The 23,874-nt window shown below is 43.7% G+C and overlaps 1 protein-coding gene across 2 annotated transcripts in view; it reads left to right on the top strand.

Moving 5' to 3' along the window:
• The first annotated feature begins 2,775 nt into the window (after positions 1-2,775).
• IL2RA (interleukin 2 receptor subunit alpha) overlaps positions 2,776-23,874 on the top strand; it is a 45,780-nt gene continuing 24,681 nt past the window's right edge. The window contains exon 1 of one of the 2 annotated variants that reach the window (XM_081137673.1): positions 2,776-3,061. In XM_081137673.1, the coding sequence (XP_080993799.1) occupies positions 2,998-3,061 (64 nt within the window). In that variant the 5' untranslated portion in view covers positions 2,776-2,997. The remainder of the gene's footprint in view (positions 3,062-23,874) is intronic. The other variant, XM_081137672.1, reaches the window with a different exon arrangement.

The following is a 23,874-nucleotide window of genomic DNA, read 5'->3' as shown; positions in this document are numbered from 1 at the left end:
AACCCTGATCATGTCGTGCAACTATTGTGGAGGTGCTGATACAGCAAAAATCAAGAAACAAAAGAAACAAAACAAAAACATACACAAGACCCCCACAACGACAACAACAGCAACCACAAAAGAAGAGAGAATTAAGAAAGAGAAAAGAGAGCCAGAATGATAGGAGAAAAGAAAGAAAATATGAGGAGAAAAAAAAAGGGGAAGAAAAAGGAATATGAAGGGGCAGAGATGAAATAAAGAAAATAAGAATAAAAAATAGGGGAAGGAAAATGGTATAAAAGAGGAAGAAAAAAAAATAGAAAGGAAAATAGAGGAGAGAGCAGATAGACCCAAAATAAGGAAAGGACAAAAGATGAGAAAGCAGGAGAAAAAAAAAAAAATAGGAAAAAAAATTGAGTAGGAAAAGGAAAGAGAAAAATTCAAAATATGAAAGAAGCAATAGAGATTAAAATAATTACAAATCAGTAAAGCAGACAGATAAAGAAGATAAAAAAAGGCCCGGCCGGGCGTGGCTCAGCGGTTGAGCATCAACCTGGGATCCAGGCGATCGGGGTTCGATTCCTGGTCAGGGCACATGCCCGGGTTGTGGGCTTGATCAATGACTCTCTCATCATTGATGTTTCTGTCTCTCTCCTTTCCTCTCTCTGAAATCAATAAAGATATATTAAATAAAAAAAAATAAAGAAAAAAAAGAAAAAAGGAAAGAAAAAGAGAAAAATTTTTAAAAATGAAGTGTCATTCATCTCAGCAGAGTTTGGTGCCTCCTGGGAGCTCCCTTTGGATCCTGCTCTTCTGATGACTGCAGCTGACTGTTCTGTCTGCCAACTCTGGGCTTCCCAGGAAGTACTTAGATGCTAAGCACTGTGAGAACCTATCCTCCTTTGGCTTTCAGCAACCTGCTTGGAGCTCCAAGTGATCCCCAGTTTGTTCTTATGTCCACTGGACTTGGCTAAGCCTTGGCCCAGCTGCACTCTAAGACTAGTTTGTTAGCAGCACTGGGACCCAGGCTGGGTCAGCAAACTTCCTCAGGTTCCCTGAAGTCTGCCTCCACTCACCTTCTCCTACCAGCCAGCTGTCAATCTTAATCACTCAAACGTCTGTTTCTGAAAGGGCTTTAGGTAGAACGGAGAGTACAGACCTTTGGGTCTCCCATAGAGAGAGGTGCTGTTCAGATTTCAGGGAAAGTTGTGGGTGTGTTTTCTTGTCCCAGAGATATTCCTCTGACAGTGTCCCAGAATATTACTCTGCCCTCAGCAGACAGAGATCCTCGTAATGCAGTCCAGTGGGATCAGCTGGATAGCGGGAGTTTCCATCACTCTCCCTTGCAAGGGAAGCACCAGTCAGGTTCCCGGGGTAGTGGGGTGGACCGCCCCATCCCCACGCCAGTGACTGAGGCTTCCTGGGACTGTTCAAGGGCCTGGGCTTGGCCTCTGCTGCTGTCTCCTCTGCCAAGGTCAAGATGCAGGGTGTGGCAGGCAGGGCTCCTGAGGGTGTGGTGGGCTATATCACCTAGGGCAGGGGTCTTTCCTTTTCCTGAACTGTGGCCTCTGGGAGGAGCTAGTGTGTCTCAGGAAAAATGGTCGCTTCCGTTTGGGGGAGTACAACCAAATGCTGGACACAGGGCTTCTGTTTTTCTACATTTTCCCCCCAGTGCTTCCCACCCCAGCCTCTCCTTAGGCACCTCAAGACCTCACCCCCCTCCCTCCTCCAAAGCCTCAGGTGAGTAGCTGCAGAGGAAACTCCTGTGGGCTCTAGGTTTAAAAAAAACCTGTCTTTTTCTCCTATCAGCTCCGGACTCTCCAGTGGCCAGCTGCCCTGCAGCCTTTCAGGGCTGGGTGCTCCATGGGCCGCTGGTCTGGCTCTGGACCCTGGAGCCAACCGGGGTCCTGGGCCTCCATCCTCTCAGGGGAATAACCCTCCCAGAGCTCAGGGATCCCTCCTCACTCAGCCTGCCACCCCGGGAGCTGGGTCAGCCCCTCTTGCCCTTCCTACTAATTAGTCTCCAGGTATTTTCTGTCCTTCCTTGATATCAGTTGCCTCCTCAGCTGGACCTCAGTTGGTAATTCCAGGTGAATGTTCCCCAATTTAGTTGTATTTCCAGTCTGGTCCTGGGAGGAAGTATAAGAAAGGTGCCCACCTATTTGGCCTCCATCTTCTCCCCCCACCCCCTACCAGACTTTTTAAAGGGATTAGTGGCACCCAGCCTGGTTGGCTCAGCGGTTGAGCATGGACCTATGATCCAGGGGATCGAGGTTGGATTCCCAGTTAGTGCACATGCCAGGGATTCTGGCTCGATTCCCCAGGAGGGGATATGCAGGAGGCAGCCCATCAATGACTCTCTCATCATTGATGTTTCTCTCCCCCTCTCCCTTCCTCTCTCTGAAATCAATAGAGACATATAAAAAAATAAAGGGATTGGTGGTCACAGAACTTTAGGAAATTGCCATCTACGGTCAAGTCACCTCTTCCACATTCTTGACATGGCTATGCTCCTCCATTTCCTGTGACCCCTGCTGACTCCTCAGGGAGCTGCCAGTCTGGGGGAAGACCTCAATTTATGAAGTGCTAGATGAGACCACTGCCAAGAAGTGCTTGCTCACCTTCTTTTAACGGCAGGGGAATCTCCCTTTCCTGTTCTGGGTGAAGCTGAAGAAGATTCATCAACGAAGCCCAATCCTTCTCACCAACCCCAGCCCACACCTCCCAGCAATTGAACTTGAAAAACACCTGGTTAAAACCACTTCCTATATGAGACTAGAGAAGAGGCTGCCAGGCACGATTTCCTGGCTGAACAAATCAGCCTCACGCTTATAGAGAGCCACTCCTGGCTGTCACAGAGACTGGATGGACCAGCAGGGATGCATCTCTAATGGATTGATCCTGTCATCCCCCATCCTCTCAGCACGATGCTAACAAGAGGCTGACAGGAAACCCAGAATTCTGCAGAGAAAGATCTCTTGACTGTCCCTAAGCAGGCAGTCTATCCCAGGTGCTAAGATGGAGCTACACTTGCTGATGTGGAAATTCTTCACATTCATCATGGTAACTGGCTGCGTGACAGGTAAGGGGTCACAGATGCCCTTGGGAACTTGGGAAGGTTAATGGATGTCACCTCTCCCCAGCCAAAGAATCAAAGAGGGCACCTAAGTAGAAGGTACAGAGAAGGGGGTTGAATCCTGGGCTCTACCCCTTGTCTATGACCCTCTGGGGCCCCATTTTATGCCTCAGTTGTTCCTGATCTATATAAAGAGCTAAGAATGGTGGACTTGCCTGTCACTCATAGTTTTTCACAGTTAATTCTGGGATGAATAGAATGACCTGATATTTGAAAAGAAATTTTATTTTCTTTCTCAATGGATTTAGTTTTCTGCTGCACCCACCAGCTGTTAAGATAATACTAAGAATCTGCTAGAAATCTCTCTAAGACCAGGAAAATGTGCCTGAGATGTCAGTATCTTATAGGAAATATTAGGATAATTTAAGATCTCAGAATAGTTTAGCTTCAGTGTTGTACCCTTTGATTTTTACTGCCTCTGGAAATCATACCTAGGAAACTCCTTAAATGTGCAACTTTATAGAAATTTTTGAAATATAATCATGCTCACTTTCAGAGTACTACTTTTTCTTATGTTCTTATGTGTGTATATGCATGTACTATATGTATGTGTATAAGGTAGTTATATATATGCAAATTTTGAATTTCATTTATCCTTTCAGATGGGTTTTGTCAATTTTTTTTTTTTTAAGAAATAACCACCAACTTCTACCTCAAAACCACCCTTCCTAATTGACTATGAATTTTCTCATGACTTCTTCTCTTGCTTACCCAGGAAGACAGATAAGGTAGCAAAGTCTATAATTTCATATCCTTAATTTCTAGATATATAATAACACTAACTGGCCACAGATAAGAAGTGAAACATGATGATGCATATATCTTTTTGCTTATTTGAGGGAAGTGGACAAGTTATGTTGGGCTGTGAACTGACCCAGGTATAGGTATGTCTTTGGAGCTAAAGTGGGTATGATTTTAGGAATGCTTATAATATGATTTCTGTCTCAGCAGGGTCTTTGCAAAGTGGGAGGTCAGTCCAAGCCAGAACAGAGAAGTCTTTACAATTATTCATGCCCTATTTCTGGGAAACACATTTTAAGTAAACTTGCGTTATTGCTAGCAAATGGTAACTTACCTCAGGATATGAGTGGTCTTGCTGGCAGTGGGGCAAGTGAAAGTATTATGAGAACTCTTTCATTCACTCAGTTCTCCAAAAATCTATCCAATACCTCTTATTCCCATTTTCAGCACTGTAGGAAATATAAAAATGAACAAGGCAGTCTCTATCCTTAAGAGATTTATAACATAGTAAGAGGGAGAAAGGCATAGATTTAATAACAGTAATACAGTAATAAAGTCAGAATGTGATAAGATCTATGGGAGCATGAAGCTATCAGAGAAGGCTTCATGAGGTGGCATGCAAGAAGAAACCCTGATGGATTAGTGAATTTCCATAAGCGGAGATTCCAGACAGAGAGGACCATATTAGCAAAGACACAGCAGAGCATTAGGGACCCACAAGTGACCTGCTGTGGCCCCCAGCACTGGATGGTGATGTGAGAATATTGGGAATTAAGACTGGAAAGGTAAGATGGGGTCAAATTAATGATCCAAGGTCTTGGATAACAAGTTAAAAATATTTAACTTCATTTGGCAGTCAACAAAAGACTACTAAAAAGTAAAAATTATCATCTATAGAGTACCTTCTATGTGCCAGATATATGTCTTGTTTTAATCTTCTTAATGACTTTGCAGTGTGGATGTCACAAACCCACTAGATGAAGAAGAACCCAAAACTCAGAAGTCACACAGGCAGTGACAGAGCTGGGGCGCAAACCCAGGTCTCTCTTGCTTGTGCTCTTTCTGTTCTGTTCACTTCAGACAGGGTCAGAGCTCTGTGGACAGGACTCTGGCATAGGGTGGAGAAACATTAGGTGCACAGAGGCAGTTCATGAGGCTCCTGAGATAGTCCAATCCAGAGGCAAATGAGGACTTGGTGGTTAAAGAGAATGCAATGGATTGGGTAACAAATAGTCCCTTCTCAGACTTTTTCCTCCAAGAACCTAGTCTTAAACAAGTCTTTTTATTCCTCAGGAGTGAGAGGTCTAATGAAATCAAACAGATTGTCAACAGATGCAATTTCTAGCTGATTCATAAGGCTGATTTTCATTCTGAAAGTTTCCGAAGCCACCATTTAAAATTGTGATGAGTTACAGTGGATGTATTAATCAACTTGGATGTTTTTAGTCTCCATATTACTGGGTCCTGGGATGTGGTTAAAAGAGAATTCTCCTGATGTTACCAATAGAACACGTTATTGAAGGCACCTTTCTCAGAATTGTGGAAATTCTGAGACTTTATCTATGCCTTCATCATCTTTCTTTCATTCTAGGAATTCTGTGATCAAATCTTCATCCCTTAGACTCAAAAATAAAAAAACAAAAAAAGTGCGGAAACCCATTAAGATGATTTTTCTAATTGTCCCTTCTTGTAAAGACTACTGCCCACACTGGAATTTCCCACCTTCATATTTGTCATTAGATCATAAAATGTTTAACACTTCACACTTAATCATTCAATTTGTCTATATCCTAAAATGTTATTATCACTGTTACCTCGCTCATTTTCAAGGCATACCTTGGGGAACCCTGGCCGGGCAGCTCAGTTGGTTAAAGCGTCGTCCCCATACACCGAGGTTGCAAGTTTGATCCCAGGTCAGGGCACATACGAAAATCAACCCATGAATGCATAAGTAAGTAGAACAACAAATTAATGATTTTTTCCTCTCTAAAAATCAATAAATAAAAAACATATTTTTAAAAAGACATACCTTGGTGAGATAGGGTTTTGGTAAGCCTACGGAGTACCTCATAAAACAGTTGCTACTTTTTAAAAAATAGTGTATTCTTAAATAGACAGTGCTGTATATTGCCTGTGCATGTGCTCCACTTTAGATGTGAGGAAACTGAGGCATAAAAGAATTGACTTCACTAATGGATAGTTAGAGATTCTAGCCAAGAACTGTGGATGTGCGCGACAGACCCACCACTTGACCCCATTCATTTCAAAGAAAGCATTTTTAAACTTTTTTGGCTAACTCTTTGAATATTCTGGATACTTCTGTGTAGTTTCTTGTTGAAGTAATTCCTATAATAGGTAGAGTCACCCTTAAGTCAGGCTATCCCTCAACATGGTGGCCATACAAGTTAATTTCCCTGCTCCTCCCATTGCTCAGTGATCAGTAGGAACCTTAAAAATAAACAGAGTTCCCTTAGGGAGTGGGGCATGTCACCTGAGGTCAGTGGAGAGAATTAGAGGGAAATAAGACTTTTCAGGGAGTTGACAGAGGGCCAAACCACTTCCTAATGCACTTGTTGGAGGACTCAAGAGAAGACATGTGAAGGATGTGATTTTTGACAAATTTCTATACCTCCCTGGGCCTCAGTTTCTCTCTGTAAAATGAGAAGGTTGATAGAGATGATTTTGAGGTCCCCTTCCAGTTTCTGTCAAGAATTCTGAAAAGGGGGATAGAAGAAGAAGAAAAAAAGCTCTGTTTAAAAGGCACTTTCAAGCTGGGGTACTTTTGGATGAAAAAGTTTCCAAACTGAAGACATACACCACAGGATCTGGGTTAAGAAATCTTTGAGTGTCAAAGTACCAAAGCTGACATCTCATTGTAGGTTATTTCCAACTCTCTCTGCTGCACTCAAGCGTAACCCAGTGCTTCTCTAATTGCTGTAGTTGTAAATGTCAAGGCAAAAAACCTCACTGTTGGTGAGGCCTTCTGCTGCTTGTTTGCTGTTGAAGGAATTTTTTCCTGAAACCATTTCCTTGTTTCTGACCGGAGAAATCTTACACGAGTGGGAACCTATTTCTCTTCCCCTTATTCCAGGCCATTCCCTGTGAGAAAAGTAAAGAGTATCTTAATTCAATTGATTGCTTCAAAAAGTTACAAGCCCTTCACCCCTGAAAATGTTAAATAGAGGCTGAATATTCCCATTTCTGAGGAAAGCCATGGATTTGTGCATATGCTGGCAGGGAAGGCGGACTGGGTGATGTTCTGGGTTCTCCATTCTGGTTCTCCTGTGTCGTCTTCCAACCTCTATTGTTTGCTTCCCCTCCTAGAAAAGGAAATTAGGGACACGTGATTTTCATACTTCTCAAATCCAAAAGCATCCAGATCACATATAAGTATGGATTTCGGGTTTTAATCCACTGTCTGCTTCCCCACTCCAAACTTTGGGTGGCAGTGAGAAACATAAAAGGAAGGAGAATTTGAGTGGGAAGGTGACTGAGCCTGGGTGGTGGGAAGCCACTAAACGTAAAATTTGCCCTAGTCGATTTGGCTGTGGTTAGAGTGTCAGCCCTTGGACTGAAGAGTCCCAGGTTCAATTCCTGCCAAGGGCACGTACCTCAGTTGCAGGCTTGATCCCCGGCCCTGCGTGCGGGAGGTAACCAATCAGTGTGTTTCTCTCACATTGATGTCTCTCTCTCTCTCTCTCTCTCTCTCCCTCCCTTCCATTATCTCTGAAAAGAAAAGCAATGGAAAAAATATCCTCAGGTGAGGATTACAAATAAATTTTAAAAATTTGTGTAGAAAGGTCCAACCAGCAGAAAGCTTAAATGATAGGCTCTGATCCCTTTCAATTTAGAGTCTAGGATTTCTTCTCTCTATATTGACAACATGTACCATCCTGGCATCAGTCTATGGTCCATCCAGGGGCCCTCTGTTATTGGGGGGTCTCTACACTTCTGAGACCCTCTTCTCTCAATTCTTTCTCTAGGCAGGTATCAGGTAAGGAAAGATTGGACACCCTTAAAGACCTTCCTCGCCTCCTGCTTTCCTCTCTGGTGACCCTTTCTGATGATTTCTTCAGTAAGTTCTGGTTAGGTAAAGTTAGATGCTGCCCCAGGTAGCATTCATGGCGGGGAAAGGCCCAGAGAACCTCACTACATAAAGATGAATCTCATGTATCATTCCTATATACACAGCCTGAATTTCTCAACAGGAAAAACAATGTGGTAGCAACAACCCATCTAGCCTTTGGTTATTAATTTTTTTTTTTTGAGTAGCAAATTGGTAAATCCTTGAGAAAATTTGATGAGTTCTATTAGCTATCTCTTTAGAAAAAAATGTGCAAATGCATAAAATTTTGGATAAGCTTCTTGTGGCTGAAGCCTCCCTGCAAACCAGGGTCCCCATGTAAGACCTCTCATTACATAATTTGATACCTTAACACCCATTGTCACGAACAGAGAGAATGAGGCACAGAAAGTTACCCTCCCTGGTCGGGGGACTATAATTGGCAAGGGCAACCTAAGAGGGCTGGGTATCTAGTGAAGATAGCGAGTAAAGGTACCAAGGACAAACCGATGACACAGGCAAGCAAGAGAAGTGGTGAAGCCAGGGCTGGGATCTAGACCTTTTCCATCCCAGTCCAGTATTCCCTGCATGTCTTTCCATAGACTCTCAAGGACATGCATTCACCTATCCATTCAGGCATTAGGATTACTGAGATAAAAAAAACTGACAGCCCTTGCCCTCAAACTGCTTTTGGCTTAACAACGGGGATGAAACATCTGCTGAGCAATTCTCTTCTTGACTGACAAGGGAAGCCAACAGTGTTTGCCAATGAGTCAACAACCCATCACTGAATCCCCCCCATCAGGCTTTCAAATAAGTCACCCATTTAGGGGAAAAGAGTAATATAATTATCTCTAGGTATTTTAGGTATTTTCCATTCTAAGATTACTCACAGAGTTTTTGGCTATTTGGCTTGATTTAAGGATACTCTGGGATCTGCTGCCTTCAATAAGGAAACACAAGTCCAACAGGGAAATGCATTTAGAGCAGTGGTTCCCAGCACCAACCACACATTAAATGTGCATCTGGGATGCTTTAAAATATGATGTCCACTCCGCCCCCCCCAAAGAATAATTAATGCCAATTAGTTCAGATTATTTGGGGATGAGAATTGGACATAATTTTTTTTAAGGATTGAAATCCACAAAATAATGATCCCCATTTTGGTCTGATTCCATGATTTCATTTCTATTCATTAAGAATGGGTGCCCTATCGCAGTACTTCCCAAACTTCAATGTATTTACAAATCTGTGGATATTGTTATGAAGCAGAATCTGATTCAGGATATCCAGGGCAGGGGCTGAGATACTGGTTCAAACAGGCTCCTATATGAGGCCCGTGTTGTTGGTGCATGGACCCCATTTTGAGTAGCAAGGCTCTCATGTGAGAGAAGAAATACGAACTGTGTCTATCCACACAGAACTTGCAGCTAAAACGGGCAAGCCAAGCTGGGAAAGATTCAAGATCAAATATTGCAAAGTAGTATGTGACAAAATTGATACATGCCATAGCGATTAGAAAAGGTGGGTAATGTGCTTCCTGGAGAGTTAGGGAAGGCTTCTCGGAGCAGATGGCCCTGGGACTTACTGGCTCTGAATTTGTGATTGTGAATATCAGGAGATGGGTTGGAGGACGATGTTTTCTAATGATTTTGCTAAAGTTGTATACATGGATCATGCTCCATGAGTAACAAACTGAAAACTGAGGAGTTTAGTAGGGCAATGAAAGAAATGATCCATATTTCATATATCTATGAGCATTTGTGTGTTTGTGTGTGTGTGCTGAGCAAATAAGACTCAAATAGCTAGTGATTCTCTGATTTAAAAAATACTTTTGCTCATACAAAAAGCATCTGAGTGCTCCTCATCTCACTTTAAATCCTCTAATATCTACACATATTATTGGGACCTGGTAGACTTCATTCACACAATAGATCACTGGATCATCGTCACCAGGGCCACATGACAATTCTGGGTAACAGTCAAGAAGTCCAGGGTCTTATTTCCCTACATCCAAATGTTGTCCCTGACCCAGCCCCAGCTAACCACATGCCCCTGGCTAGAGTCCTGAGAATCCGTCCTGACAGCTCACACCTGCACCCCCACCACCCAATTCATGGGGCTTTTGATCAGCAACTCTGCCTGAAGCCCAGTACCAGGCATCCTGCCCACAGGAGGACTGCAGGCAGCAGAAAACTAAGGCACCAAAGTGTGGGTGTCATAGGTGAGGGTCACCACGCCAGGAAAAGGAAAAAGGGAAGGAGTAAGGCGCTGATTAGAAGTCTGTGCCTCCAGGCAGGCCCATCCCACGGTGGAAGGAGAGGGTGAGATTAGTCAGACATGCTTTCTGGCTGCTTTCTCCCTTTCCCAGGTGTCCCCATGCCCCTCATTCCAGACGTAGTGAAAGAATAGGCTGGTGTCAGACTAGGAGCGTTGAGTACTTTTTCCTCAAAAAAGAAAAAAAAAACACCCCAGCACATTTCTAAAGATAAAAGGGAAGGTCTAAGAAGGCAATTGGTTCCTTTACACTAAAGAGCATGGAAAATTGACTAGTTTCCAGTAGGCCCTGATTGCCTACAGTGGCCAAAAAAGGCGAACTGATGAGGGAAGCTGTGAACCGGAAAACAGATGGCTGGTTAAGGCAGGCCACGCACAGATACCAATACCAACACCTAATTTTTCCTTTCAGGCTTATTTGTTTTCAGCCAGACCCAAGAAATATTTTGAACTGTAATGATAACAACAAGAGCGACTACTCATATTCTATATGCTATCTTTCCGGCATTATGTGAAAACATAGCATTTCTTCAGTTAATCCTCAAAACAAGGCAGTCCTTTTTATTATGCCCATTTTACACCTGGCAAACTGAGGCTCATAGTGGCCCAAAGTAACCCAGCTAGGCTGAGCCAGGCAGTGTCATTCCAGAACCTGCGTTCTTTATTCTTCTAAACTGCTGCTAAAGGTCAAAGATATATGTGCTGTGTTAACAAAGAAATTTATCTTCACTCTTTAAAAAGTTGAAGTAAATATGCTGTGGGGTATGTCCCACTGCTTCTGTGGCTGTGCATAAATTAATGTGCCTGTGCCTACAGAAACCGAACGCTGATGCCACGGAGCTGTCCCTTAATGTAAGAGAGGGACTGATCTCTTCAGGCCCATTGAGTCCTTGGAGTCTTAAATTCTCTGAATCTTGCTGTTCCCCTTCAGTGTTCCCTCTTCCCCCCAAAAAGCAGCTTGAGTTGTCTTTTTTGCATTTGACGGTGCTTCAAAGAAACTTCAGTCAGGCCAAGTCTGCCCCAGACGCCCACAAAACGGAGGAAATTCTGAGCACCTCCGAGCATGAGTCAACCACACCATGTTCAGGAATTGCCAGATCTGCCCACGGAATCACCCACTCTTTTCTGTTTGGGACCAAAATAGATACCTCCTTCAGCAGCCTCACTGCTTTCTGTACTCTCAGCAATAAAAACAAAGGCAAGGATAGGTGGGTGCTTCTAAGGCAACATGGTGGGTGTTTTCTCTGCTGTGAAGGTTTTCAGTGAAAATGTTGCTGCCAAGGCAGAGCTGACAGGATGGGTGGGACGGGTGGAAGAGGGAAGCCATCGGGTGGCTGGGGACAGTCTTGCCTGCAGCAAGACTTCCCGTCATTTGCTCATTCCTTTGTTTATTTATTTATTCAGCAAGCATGTACTGAGCAACTGCCATGTGCCAGATACAGGGTAAGAGATGAAGGTAACCCTGTCCTCAGTCTGTAGGAGGTCACCAGGCTGCAGGGGAGAAATACGTGGCACAGATAATTACAACACAGGATCTAAGGCACAAGTGTAAAGAAAGAGTGATAGAACACACAGATAGAGAAATGTTCATTCCTACTGCAATCCCAACATCTTAAGTCAATAACTGCCTCATGTTTATACTAATATTTGGGACAAATTATTACTCATTAAAATTATTAAAATCAAACACCAGTAATTTTGAATTTGGAACAACATAGAGAGAGGATGTGCAGAAGCTTTCTTTTTCTCAAGAAATTCCTTTACAGGAAAATGAAAACACTTCAGGTGGGAGTATTTACAGTCCTTTAAGATCAAGCTGTTTGATTTCCTCCAAAGCCCCCAAGTGGTTTAGAAGCCCCATTTATAGACGGTGCTGACCAAGTGCTGCCTCCCCAGCTGGGCGTGAACCATTTCCCCATCCTAAACACTCAGGAAAGATGTTCCTCTCCAAGGGAATGTAATCAGTTCAATTTATGTTATTATGTACTTAAAAGCGAACCAACAGTGTTCCTTAAAAAAAAAAAAAATTTTGTTTTTTTTATAATTTCATGAAATGAGCCCTTTGGAGCAAACTGGCCCATCTCCTCATTGAAAGATCAGTTACTATGATACCAAGTAAAGGGCAAAGGAATCATTTCTAAGAGTTCTGCTTCACATCCCCAAAACATAGGTTGACGTCAGCTTCTTCCTGTCTCAGAGCTCTGTGAGTTTCCCGGGAGTTTTGGAGGTGATGGTGATTGACTTTACATGAGGTCGTGCATCTGACACCTTTCCTGGCTGTGGCCAGGGCTGTCTCGGCTTCCCCGGCTGATGAGACCGGGCAGAGCCTTCAAACCCAGCTGAGCACCTGTGTGGTTGGTATCTGTTTCCGGCCCCTGTGGTAGTGACACCTCTGTTCAGAGACTGATTTAGAATAAAAGGATCTTTGTAAAAAGAAAACTCCGTATTTTAAGTGGAAAGCAAAACAAGCAACTACAAAAACACACACACACACACACAAACCAAAACCATTTTAAAATAAAAGGGCAATTTCCTCAGACATCCTGCTAACACTTAAGAGAGCACGGAGACCGCAAAGGGTTAGCATTTCAGCTCTCGGTATTCAATCATTTTGTCATTTATTTCACTTTTGGCTTTCACTGCATTTCACTCATGGGCTGTGAATTTCAGTTTCCGTCTCCCAGGAGTTCTTGAGTTTCACTCCTCTGGTCTGAGTTTGTCATAGGCTGGTGCAAGAGGAACTTTCAGTCAGAGTGGGCCAGGCCCCCTAAGCATCCTCCCTTCCTCCTCTACACGTGATAGTAATTGGGGCTCCAGAGCCTTTTTGTGGGCCATCCAGGCACCAAGCTATACACTGCATCTATTATCTCATGGACTCCTCATAACAACCTTATTAGATGGGTACCATTATTATCATTCCCATTTTACAGATGAGGAAACTGAGGTTGTGAGGCCCAAGAAAGCAGTGGAAGTGGGCTATCTGCTCCATCCTTGTACAAGGAAAGCAGCTGTCCCATGACTTCTTATGTAAGCCTCCCATCTCTCATTTTTAGTCATTCTTTGAGTGACCCCCCAAATTAATCTCCCCTGAAAGCAAATTTCATGATGACTTTTCCCTGATCAAAGAGCTCAAACCATTTTCCACTGCATCTGGATCATATTTCCTCTGCCTGGCATCTAATATTCTTACCTGGATGTCCACATGTCCTCTGTAGAGGGCACCCCAGCTCCATGCACCCCAGCCAGCAGCTCTCCTATTCTGCAAACACATCTTCACCTGTGATTTCAAAGCTTGGCTTCTAGGGGAGCCTTATTTCTCCCCTTACTGGAATAATTTTTCACATCTTACCTGCCTACTTGGAATTCTGCCCAACTGGAAAACATCTTGGGAGAGCAGAAAGGGCTCATGAACAGCATACTACAGAGCAGTGTTAGGCAAGGGGAGGATATGATCTGGACTTTAGAGAGTTGGCACTGGCTTCATTGAGAATGATTAGCAGCAGACGGGAGGCAGGGATTGGTAGACCCCAAAGAAGCTGAGTTAGGCTGGTAGGTTAGGTGAGAGTGGATGGTAGGAAGATTCCTTAAACTTCCATGGGCTTTCGTTGCTGTGGAAAGAAAATGGGAATAACATGCCTCCACCCCAGTGGGTGGCTGTGGGGTTTGTGAGACAGCCTGCCTAAAGTAACTAGGATGTAGTAGGTGCTCAATAAACATGACTTGCTGGACTTCTAATCTGTACAACTGAAGGCTCATTGGACCTTTTCACATAAATATCTCACAGGCTTCTCAAACTTGACACATCCAGAATTGTTCCCCCAAGGCTCTTTCTCCCCTATTTCCTGTTTCCATGACAACACCATCATCCACCCAACTGTCCCAGAAACCTGGGCAAATTCCTTGTTTCTTTCCTTTCATTGGTCCCATGTGGCCCAATCAAGTTCCAATCCCTGGAACTTCCAGCCCTTACAATCTCTGAACCTTAGCAACCTCTCTCCATGATTGCTCTCATCACCTGCACTGAGAAGGCCTACGATAGCATCCCCACAATGCAGGAAAGATGCAGGACAGGGGCAGTGGGAGGTCAGAGGCTATAGTGACCCCAGGAACAGATGCTGCCAAGACACAAAGGGATGAGAGGTATGAACACTTACTGCTGTTAGGCTGCCAGGTCCAAGTGCTGCCTTCACCACAGACTGGCTGTGTGACTCTGGGAAGGTCACTCACTGAAACCTATCAGTGCCCCACTTCCACTATCTATAAAATGCAGATGGTAAGAACCACTCATCTAATAATTAATTAATTATTGAATGATTCTTATTTATACTTATAGTAATTATACTATAGTATTTTGTATGTTATTTATCATATATTTAATTATATTTTAATAATATATAGTATTTGGCATTAATATTTATAATAGCCTACTTTATAGGTGACTGAGAGGATTAGGGAGTCAATATGCTTAAAGTGCTTAGAGTAGTAGCTCCTGGAATGCAGTAACTCTGAGATACCTTGGACAAAAGTGTGCATGTTATGCAAGCAAGAAGATTAAGAGAAGGCGTCTTTAAGCCCCCTATCAGTCCTGACATTCTATGGCTTAATAAATACTTGCCCTATAGTGAAGTGAAAAGTAACATTCTCTTCTTTTTTTTTAGCACAAAGCAATTCTCAGTGAATCATGGTAACATCTTAAATTCCCATGTCCTTAGAAATGCAGCCACCTTGGATTCAAAGCCCAATATTAAGGCCCATTGCAGGACCAGAGACCATGCTTCCATGTATTAGCTAAGAATTTATGTAAGGCTGGAATGGTGTAGAGTGCTGGGGAACATGGAAGGCTGTGTTTCCTTCAGCACTGGCTGAGGGAGTCCACAGACTGAATTCAACAAAAGCGTTGAAGTTAAGTTGGCTTTTCTAAGGCCAGTCCCTGGAGTACAAGAGAGGACTTCCGGTATCATTTAACTGACAATCTTTTTTTTTTTTTTAAATATATCTTTATTGATTTCAGAGAGAGGAAAGGCCAGGGAGAGAGAGAGATAGAAACATCAATGATGAGAGAGTCATTGATTGAGCCCGCAACCTGGGCCTGTGCCCTGACCGGGAATCAAACCCTGATCGCCTAGATCCTAGGTCGATGCTCAACCACTGAGCCACGCCCAGCCAGGCTAACTGACAATCTTGACATAACCTTCTCCCTACCCTGTGTTGCCCACCCATCATCCCACTGGAAGTCTGAGGTCAGGGGACCAGCATGGCAGGGGTCTGGCGAGGACCTGCTTCTGGGTCCCAGATGGCCACCTTCTCATTGTGTCCTCACATGGCAGAGAGCAAAGAGAGGAAGCCAGCTCTCTTGTGGCTCTTAGAAGGGCATGAATACTATTTATGAGGCTTCACCCTCATGACCTCATCTAATCATAAAGGCCCCACCTCCTAATATCATCACAACGGACAGCAGGGTGTTGTCATATGAATTATATGTTTGTGTGGGGGGGCGATACAAACATTCAGTCCAAACAGTATACACTTGTGTCTTGTTTAAAACTGAGCATGACTCTTGAGAACTGGGAGTGCCTCAGAGTGAGGGTTCCAAGCGTCATTCCCAGGAGGTGGGTGTGGAGATGACAGGAGAGGGTGGATGATGGGTTATCCCAGGTTCTGTACATGTGGGTTTGGTGTGCTGGACACAATTAGGGCCTGTGTCAAATTAGGGCCTGTGTCAACGTGGCTGGTCCTTGCCTGACATCCAGACTAGGCCATAGTTTTGAGGAGAAACGCTTTGTTGCTGAAGTCTCCATTGTTGCACATGACTTTTTTCTTTCTCCATCTTTTCTTTGTTTCCCTTCTGGTCTTATGTTTTCACCTGACATCACACTTACCTATCTGGTATTCTTTAAAGTATCAGTGGAAATTCTACTGTTATCCAGTTGAAAATCCCCTCAACTCTGCAGTCTAATTTCCCAGAAAACTCTCCTCGTAGAATACTGTCTGTGGGATTCACCCATGTGGCCTATTTCTACTAAATATCATTCCATCCCAAGAAATAGGTTTCAAAGATTTGAAGGAAAACTGCTTTTAGATTTTAGAGAAAGAACAAGAGTATGTATTTCTACCCCCTTGTTTTTCTTATCTGATAACCCTTTAATTTTCATCAGATTGACTTTCTGTGGTGAGCTTGTGGTTAACCCTTTCATGTACAAAAACTTGTTATCAACTGAGAAGACTTCCAGGGGCAGAAAATAACCAGCCCCAACGGTTCACTTGCAGAAGTGTTTGAGATCCTGAAACATGATAATTTCAATTTAGAGACAGCTGCTAGGAGGAATATTTTTGGTTGCCTGCTTTCTTTTTTCCTTCCAAGGTAAAGAGAAAATACCTGGATTCTCAATACCCTACCTCCCTTTTATTCTTGGTAACAAGTGATGATGAAGGCACAAGTTGTTTTCCAGAAGGGTCTTACCCTATGAGTCACTCATCCTTCAACTGTGGAAACTCTGACTATTTGACCTTCGAGGCCCAGCCAGGTCTCAGGAACTGTGGATCAGATAACACACAGATGATGGATGCTAATTACTGCAGAATGTGCCCAACTGCACCCAGATTTCCTCCCTCAGAGCACACAGTCTCCCCTCTTATTTCCCCAGGGAACCAGGTGACTTTTTAAATCCTCACCTGAGGATATTTTTTCCATTGATTTTTAGAGCAAGTGGAAAGGAAGGAAGGAGGGAGGGAGGGGTAGAAAGAGAGACAGAGAGAAACATTGATGTGAGAGAGACACATCGATTGGTCACCTCTAGCATGCACCCCAACTGAAGCCAGCACTCAAACCTGCAACACACATATGTGCTCTTGACTGGGAATTGAACCTGCAACTCTTCAGTGTGCAGGCCAACACTCTAACCATTGGGCCATGCCAGCCAGAGCAAGGCACCTTTGTTTTTCTTTTTTCTTTGTAATCCTTACCCAAAGATATGTGTTTTTTTTTGTTTTTTGTTTTTTTAAAATATATTTTTATTGATTTCAGAGAAAGGAAGGGAGGGGGAGAGATAGAAATATCAATGATGAGAGAGAATCATTGATCGGCTGCCTCCCTCATGCTCCTGACTGGGGATGGAGCCCATAACCGGGACATGTGCTCTGACAGGAAATCAAACCACAATCGCCTGGATCATAGGTAGACGCTCAACCACTGAGCCACACCCGGCTAGGCTGAGGATATGTCTTTTTTATCCCACAACCTAGGTATGTGTCCTGACCAGGAATCAAACCCGCAACCGTTTGGCGTACAGGACAACACTCCAGCCAACCTAGCCACCTGGCCAGGGCAGTTCCTTTTCTTTTATCACATTAACTTCCATTGACCTCGTTGCCCCAGCCCCCATCCTTGAGACACCAAACTTTGCTTCTGCCAGTGCACTCAGCATTTATCCTTGCTGAACAAAGATGGATATTTGCTTGAATGAATGAATGAATGAACAGTATTACCACTGCCGATGCTCCCAATCATTTAGTCAGTGCCTACTTGCTGCCCATGTTGATGAAACAGTTTAAATAAATAATAGGTGATGCAAGCAGCCAGCAACAATGAGAAGTGACTGGAAATATTCAAACTAAACAGTGGGGACCTAGCTGGCTGTGATCAGGGAATTGACCGTATTTTATTTATTTAATTAGTTTATTTAATTTTTCTTTCTTTTTAAAAAAATCTTTACCTGAGGATATGTTTTCACTGATTTTAGAGAGACAGAGGGAGGGAGAGAAGGAGAGAGAGAAAGAAAAAGAGAGAAACATTGATCAGTTGCCTCTCATATGTGCCCTTACTGGAGATTGAACCCGAAACCTAGGTATGTGCCCTGGCCGGGAATCAAACCTGCAATCTTCTGGTGTACAGGACTAGTTCCAATCAACTAATCTATTATAAGCTATTCATGTGAATGTAGGTGGGAGGGAGGAAACTAATATAGAATTCTCATAAATAGTTCTTAGAAGATGAATTCAAAAGAAACTCCATTTCTTTGCTCTGCCACAATCGAGCTTTAAGTAATAATTTTTTTCCAGCTCACAAAGTAACCTTACATATTTTATCATTTTGTCCTAAAACAGCACTGCTTGAGGGGTTATAAGGCAACAAATAGGATTTATGGGGCTTTTTACAGATTTCAAGATCCTTTCGCTTACATTATTTCCACTGACATATTTCTGTCATTCGTAACTATGCCATTCACACTCCAGCAAAACATTTTACTTATAGTCCCCTGAACACAACATTCCCTAAGCCAGGTGACCTATTCTGCTGACCCTGCCAGGCGAACTCTATTCACCCTTCAAACACAGTATAGTCAAAAGTAGCCTTTCTCCTCATCTGGCTCATGGATTCCCTATCAGGGGGGCCTCATGTCAGGAGACACAGAAGACCAATCAGCATGGCCAAAGGCAACGACTTGGGGTGTCCAAGAAGCTCCTATGGTCACATGCTGGTTAATGGTTCTGAGGAATCTGTCTTCTGCTCTGATTGGCAAACACAATCGCCAAAGTAAAACAACAAAATGTAGTTAATACCCCCCAACAAAAACTGAGTCCGTGTAAGACAAACCCACTTCCTGGATCAAAAGAAAAAGAAGGGAGGCTTGTTGTTGTTATAACCAGAGATGAGTCACACAGGTGGAGAACACACAAAACCTCACCTCTAGGCCATTTATTATGCTACTAGTACAATCAGTTCTGTACTTCAGGATGCTCTATTTGACAATATTTTAAAGACATATTAGAGGGATGGAGAGATGAAATGTAGAGAGAAATAATAAAATGCTATTGCTATGGCAGGTGAGCAGTTAGGAGGTGGTAAAAGTGGAGATGAGAGGAGATATGAACAAGAGTATTGAGCAGAAGGAGGCTTTGGCCTGGTAGCTCAGTTGGTTGGAGCATCATCCTACGCCAAGGTTGCAGGTTCAGTCCTTGGTCAGGACACATACAGGAAGCAACCAATGAATGCATAAATAAGTGGAAAAACAAATTGATCTCTCTCGCTCTCTCAAAATTAATTAAAAAAGCGTAGTGAGCAGGTAAAAATAATGACTTTTGGGAAGTGATCTGATATGAGGGCAAAGGAGAGGTGAAATTTGAAGAGAATGATGAAGGGTCAAGCTTGGGAGACTCAGATGATGGAAATGTGAGGGTCACTAAGAGAAACAAGTCCAAGAAGGTCAGAGGGTTGTGTGTGTATTTGTTTTTAACTTTTAATTTTGAGATAATTGTAGATTCACATACAGTTGTAAAATAAGAATAGAGATCCAATATATTCTATATTCAGTTTCCCTGACTATAGCACAATATCACAAACAGGAAGTTGACATCGATACAATCCATCAATCTTATTCAGGTTGCACCAATTTTGTATGAATTCAATAGTGTATGTGTGTGTTTAGTTCTATGCAACTTTATCAAATGTGTAGATTCACATGATCACCACCATAGTTAAAATCACAACAGTTCCCATCACAAGGATCCCTCCTGCTACCCTGTTGTAGCTGTAGCCACCTACCTCCTTCCTTCCTAATCCCTGACAACCACTAAACTATTCTCCATTTCTATAATTTGTCATTTTTAAAAAAAATTTATCTTTATTGTTGAAAGTATTACAAGTGTCCCATTTCCCCCCCCAATTGACCCCCTCCACCTTGCTCCCACTCCCTCCCCAGGCCTTTACCCCGTTATTGTCTGTGTCCATGGGTTATGCATATATGCATATAACTTCTTTGGTTAATCTCTTCCCACCCTCCACCCCACTTCCCTCTTTCCTCTGAAATATGATCTTCTGTTGCATGTGTCAATGTCTCTTGATCTGTTTAATTCATCAGATTCTTTTGTTCATAAGCTTCTTTTTAGAGAAGACCCTTCAACGTTTCATGTAGTACTGGTCTGGTGGTGATGAACTCCTTTAGCTTTTCCTTGCCTGAGAAGCTCTTTATCTGACCTTCAATTCTAAATGATAGCTTTGCTGGGTAGAGCAATCTTGGTTGTAGGTTCGTTTTTCATCACTTTGAATATTTCTTGCCACTCCCTTCTGGCCTGCAAGGTTTCTGTTGAGAAATCAGCTGACAGTCGTATGGGTGCTCCCTTGTAGGTAACTAACTGCTTTTCTCTTGCTGCTTTTAAGATTCTTTGTCTTTAACCTTTGGCATTTTAATGATGATGTGTCTTGCTGTGGGCCTCTTTGGGTTCCTCTTCTTTGGGACCCTCTGTGCTTCCTGGACTTGTAAATCGATTTCTTTCCCCAGGTAGGGGAAGTTTTCTGTCATTATTTTTTCAAATAGGTTTTCAATTTCTTGGTCTCTTTCCTCTCCTTCTGGCACCCCAATAATATGAATGTGGGCTGCTTGAAGTTGTCCCAGAGACTCCTTATACTATCTTCATATTTCTGGATTCTTTTTGCTTTTTGCTTTTCTGGTTGGGTGTTTTTTATTTCCTCATATTCCAAATTGCTGATTTGATTCTCAGTATCCTCTACTCTATTGTTGATTCCCTGTAAATGATTCTTCATTTCAGTTCATGTAGCCTTCATTTCTGATTGGTACTTTATTAAGTCATCAATGGTCTCACTTGTTTTCGTAATAGTCTTACTAATATCATTGAGCATCCTTATTACAGTAATTCTGGACTCTATCTAGTAGCTTGCTTGGTTCTATTTTGTTTAGTTCCTTTTCTGGAGATTTCTTCTGTTCTTTCCTTTGTGACATGTTTCTTTGCCTCCACATTTTGGCTGCCTCCAGTTGTTTGTTTCTATGTATTAGGTAGAGCTGCTGTGTCTCCTGCAATCTGTAGAGTGGTTTTGTGCAGTAGGTGTCCTGTAGGGTCCAGTGGCTCAGCCTCCCCAGTCACCTGAGCTGGGCCTTCTAGGTGCTCCCCTGTGTGGGCTGTGTCACTGTCCTATTGTAGTTGAGCCTTGGTTGCTCTTGGCATCACTGGGAGGAATTGACCCCCAGGCCAATAGGCTGTGAGGACCAGCTGCAACTACAGCCAAAGGGCTGCTGTGCTGGAGACACCCCTATGGAGCAGGATTTACTTCAGTGGAGCTTTGGTTCACCAAGTGTACCCCTTGAGTGTGTCACTTGTGGATGTGGTAGGGTTGTAATCCAGTGTAGTCGAGTCTGGCCACTAGGTACACTGTCTCTGGGGCCTCCCAGGAGGTGCAAAGTCAGCCTCTGCCAGTGCCTTGCCCAGGGCCACCCAGCATGAGCTACACAGCAAACCGTAGTTGGCTGCTACTTGTGCTGGGCTTGGAGGTGTCCAGGAGAGGTGAAGCTATGAACCAATGCAGGCTGCCACTACTGCCAGGCCTGGGGCCGCTTATCAAACTGTATGGGACACATTGCTGCTTCTTTGAGAGATTTTAGGAAAGTCCTAAGCATGAGGCTGGAGAGGCCACTTGCATAGAAAAGCCCCTGGAAATGGCTTGCAGGTGGGGAGGGGCAGGGCCTCCCAGAATCACGGGGCGGGGCCAAAGGTGTGGGTCAGGTGCTGGGGATTCAAATATGGTGCCTGCCTGCGGCTGTGTGCGGGGAGGACTCGCCAAAGGAGCCATGGCCTCTGCTGGCTTTTCTGCCTGGGAGAAAGCTGCCCCTCCATCTCTCGCCTGGATTTCAGGCAAGTTAGTTCCTCCCCGAGTGTCCCAGGTCCTTTCAAGCTGCTGCCCGGTGCTGGGCTCCGAGGGAGCGTCCGAGTGAGTCCGTGCCGGGCCCTTTAAGAGGAGCTGCTGGGGCTCCTGCAGCCTCTGCTACCCTCAGCGACATTCCCCGCTGGTTTTCACAGCCCGAAGTTGTGGGAGCGTCCCTTCCTGGCCCTGGAGCCCTGGGATGGGGGCCTGCTGTGGGACTGGACCCCTCACTCCTCCAGGAAACCCCCACCACCGAGATTCCCTCCCGGGTTTCAACCTCGGCACCGGGTGTGGGCCCGAGGCTGTGTCTCCAGGATCCAGCCCCGATCGGCCTGCGTCTCCACCCCTCCTACTGTTCTCGATGCTCCTTCAGTTCCCTGGTTGTAGGGCTTCTGTTCAGCCAGATCTCAGGAGGCTCTGAGTGCTGGTGGTTCTGTATTTTAGTTGTAATTTTGATGTGGCTGCGGGAGGGGGCGGGTGCAGCTGTTACCTACGCCGCCATCTTGTTCTCCTATAATTTGTCATTTTCAGAATGCTATGTAAATGTTATATAATATGAAATTGGCTTTTTTCACTCAACTTAAGTCCCTTGAGATCCATCTTTCTGCACTTAATTCCCCTGAGATCCTTTTTTCTGCATTCCTTAGCTGGCATTATCCTGTAAAGGAGTGCTTTCTCCCCTCCCCCTCCCATCCCATGATTTTTTTAGTATCACTATCGATTGCTATCTTTTAAAATTATTTTATTACTTTCATCAATGATTCTCTTGGGTTTATTAGATATACTATCATAACTTGTAAACAGGGATAGTTTTATTTCTTTTATTTCTAATTTTTATGCCTCTACATTCTTTAATCTGATTGCATTGGCTAAAACCTCAACGGCAATGTTAAGGAGAAGAAGAAATAGTTTTGAACAGAGTTGCAGTACCAGAGGCTAGCCGAGTGGAAAAGTAGAAGGATGCAGAGTACGTCTAGACTAAAGCTGAGGGCTAGAGATATGGACCTAGAAGAGACGGCATGGCATCTTTGCTAAGAACATGGGCTCTGAAGCCTAGATGAGACTCCCAGCTCCATTACTGTGAGTCCTTTAGCTCTGTGACCTCTGTAGAGATCATCCCGAGATTTGTCATTACCCCTACCTGATGCTTTTTGAAAGTTTCTCACTATAGTCTGCTAAATTCCCAATTCATTTTACTGCTATATTCACATTTGTTCCTGACCCTGCTATCCTGCTTGGTCAGTATTTTGAATCTCGCTCCTGAGCAAAGCCAATGGCATCACCCTCTGAGCTTTTATGGTTTCCTATGGTCAATGCAAACCTTTTATCCACACTTCTGTCCTTTTATCCTTTCCTATTCCTGACATGTTTAAGTCTGCTGCTTGAAAGAATTTCCTAAAAGTAAAAGCAAAAGTGAAAAAATTTTAAAGGGAGAAAAGAGGGTGGTGATAGTAGGTTTTCTTGTGATTCCTGTCCCACCACCTCTCTCTGAACTTCAGTCTCCTGCTATGTAAGGCCAGGATGACAATATCTACCTTTCAGGAGTGCAGTGAACATTAAAGGCAATCTAGACAAAGGAGTAGCACACAGGCAGGGCTCAGATATTGGTTAGTATTACATAAATGGCCCCAATTGGAGGACCTGAGCTGTCTGACTTTTTCAAAGATAATGATCTAAATTAAACCACAACATTTCACAAACATTTTCCAGTGACCCAGATAGTTTAGACATAGCTCTACTCCAAGAGAGAGAACCTTCCACAACTGGGTGAAAAGCACACTTGTTCCTGAAGATTATGATTCTACATGATGGGAAAGCATTGATCCGGGGATCAGGATTGCCACCACTCGAGGAATGACACACAGCCTGAGTTCCCTTATCTACAAAATGTGGAGGTTGGCCTAGATGATCTCTAGGGTTTCTCCCAGCACTCAGGTCTTAGGATCCTTAAGAGTTATATTCAACATGTCCTATGGTATTTCCTGCCAGAAACACTTGGTTTTTGCTGGTTGGGTTTCCTAAGGA

Source organism: Miniopterus schreibersii (genome assembly GCF_964146895.1).
Source record: "Miniopterus schreibersii genome assembly, chromosome: 1".
Taxonomy (NCBI): domain Eukaryota; kingdom Metazoa; phylum Chordata; class Mammalia; order Chiroptera; family Miniopteridae; genus Miniopterus; species Miniopterus schreibersii.
Note: the sequence above shows the minus strand (reverse complement) of the source record. Positions and strands in the feature narration are given on the sequence as shown.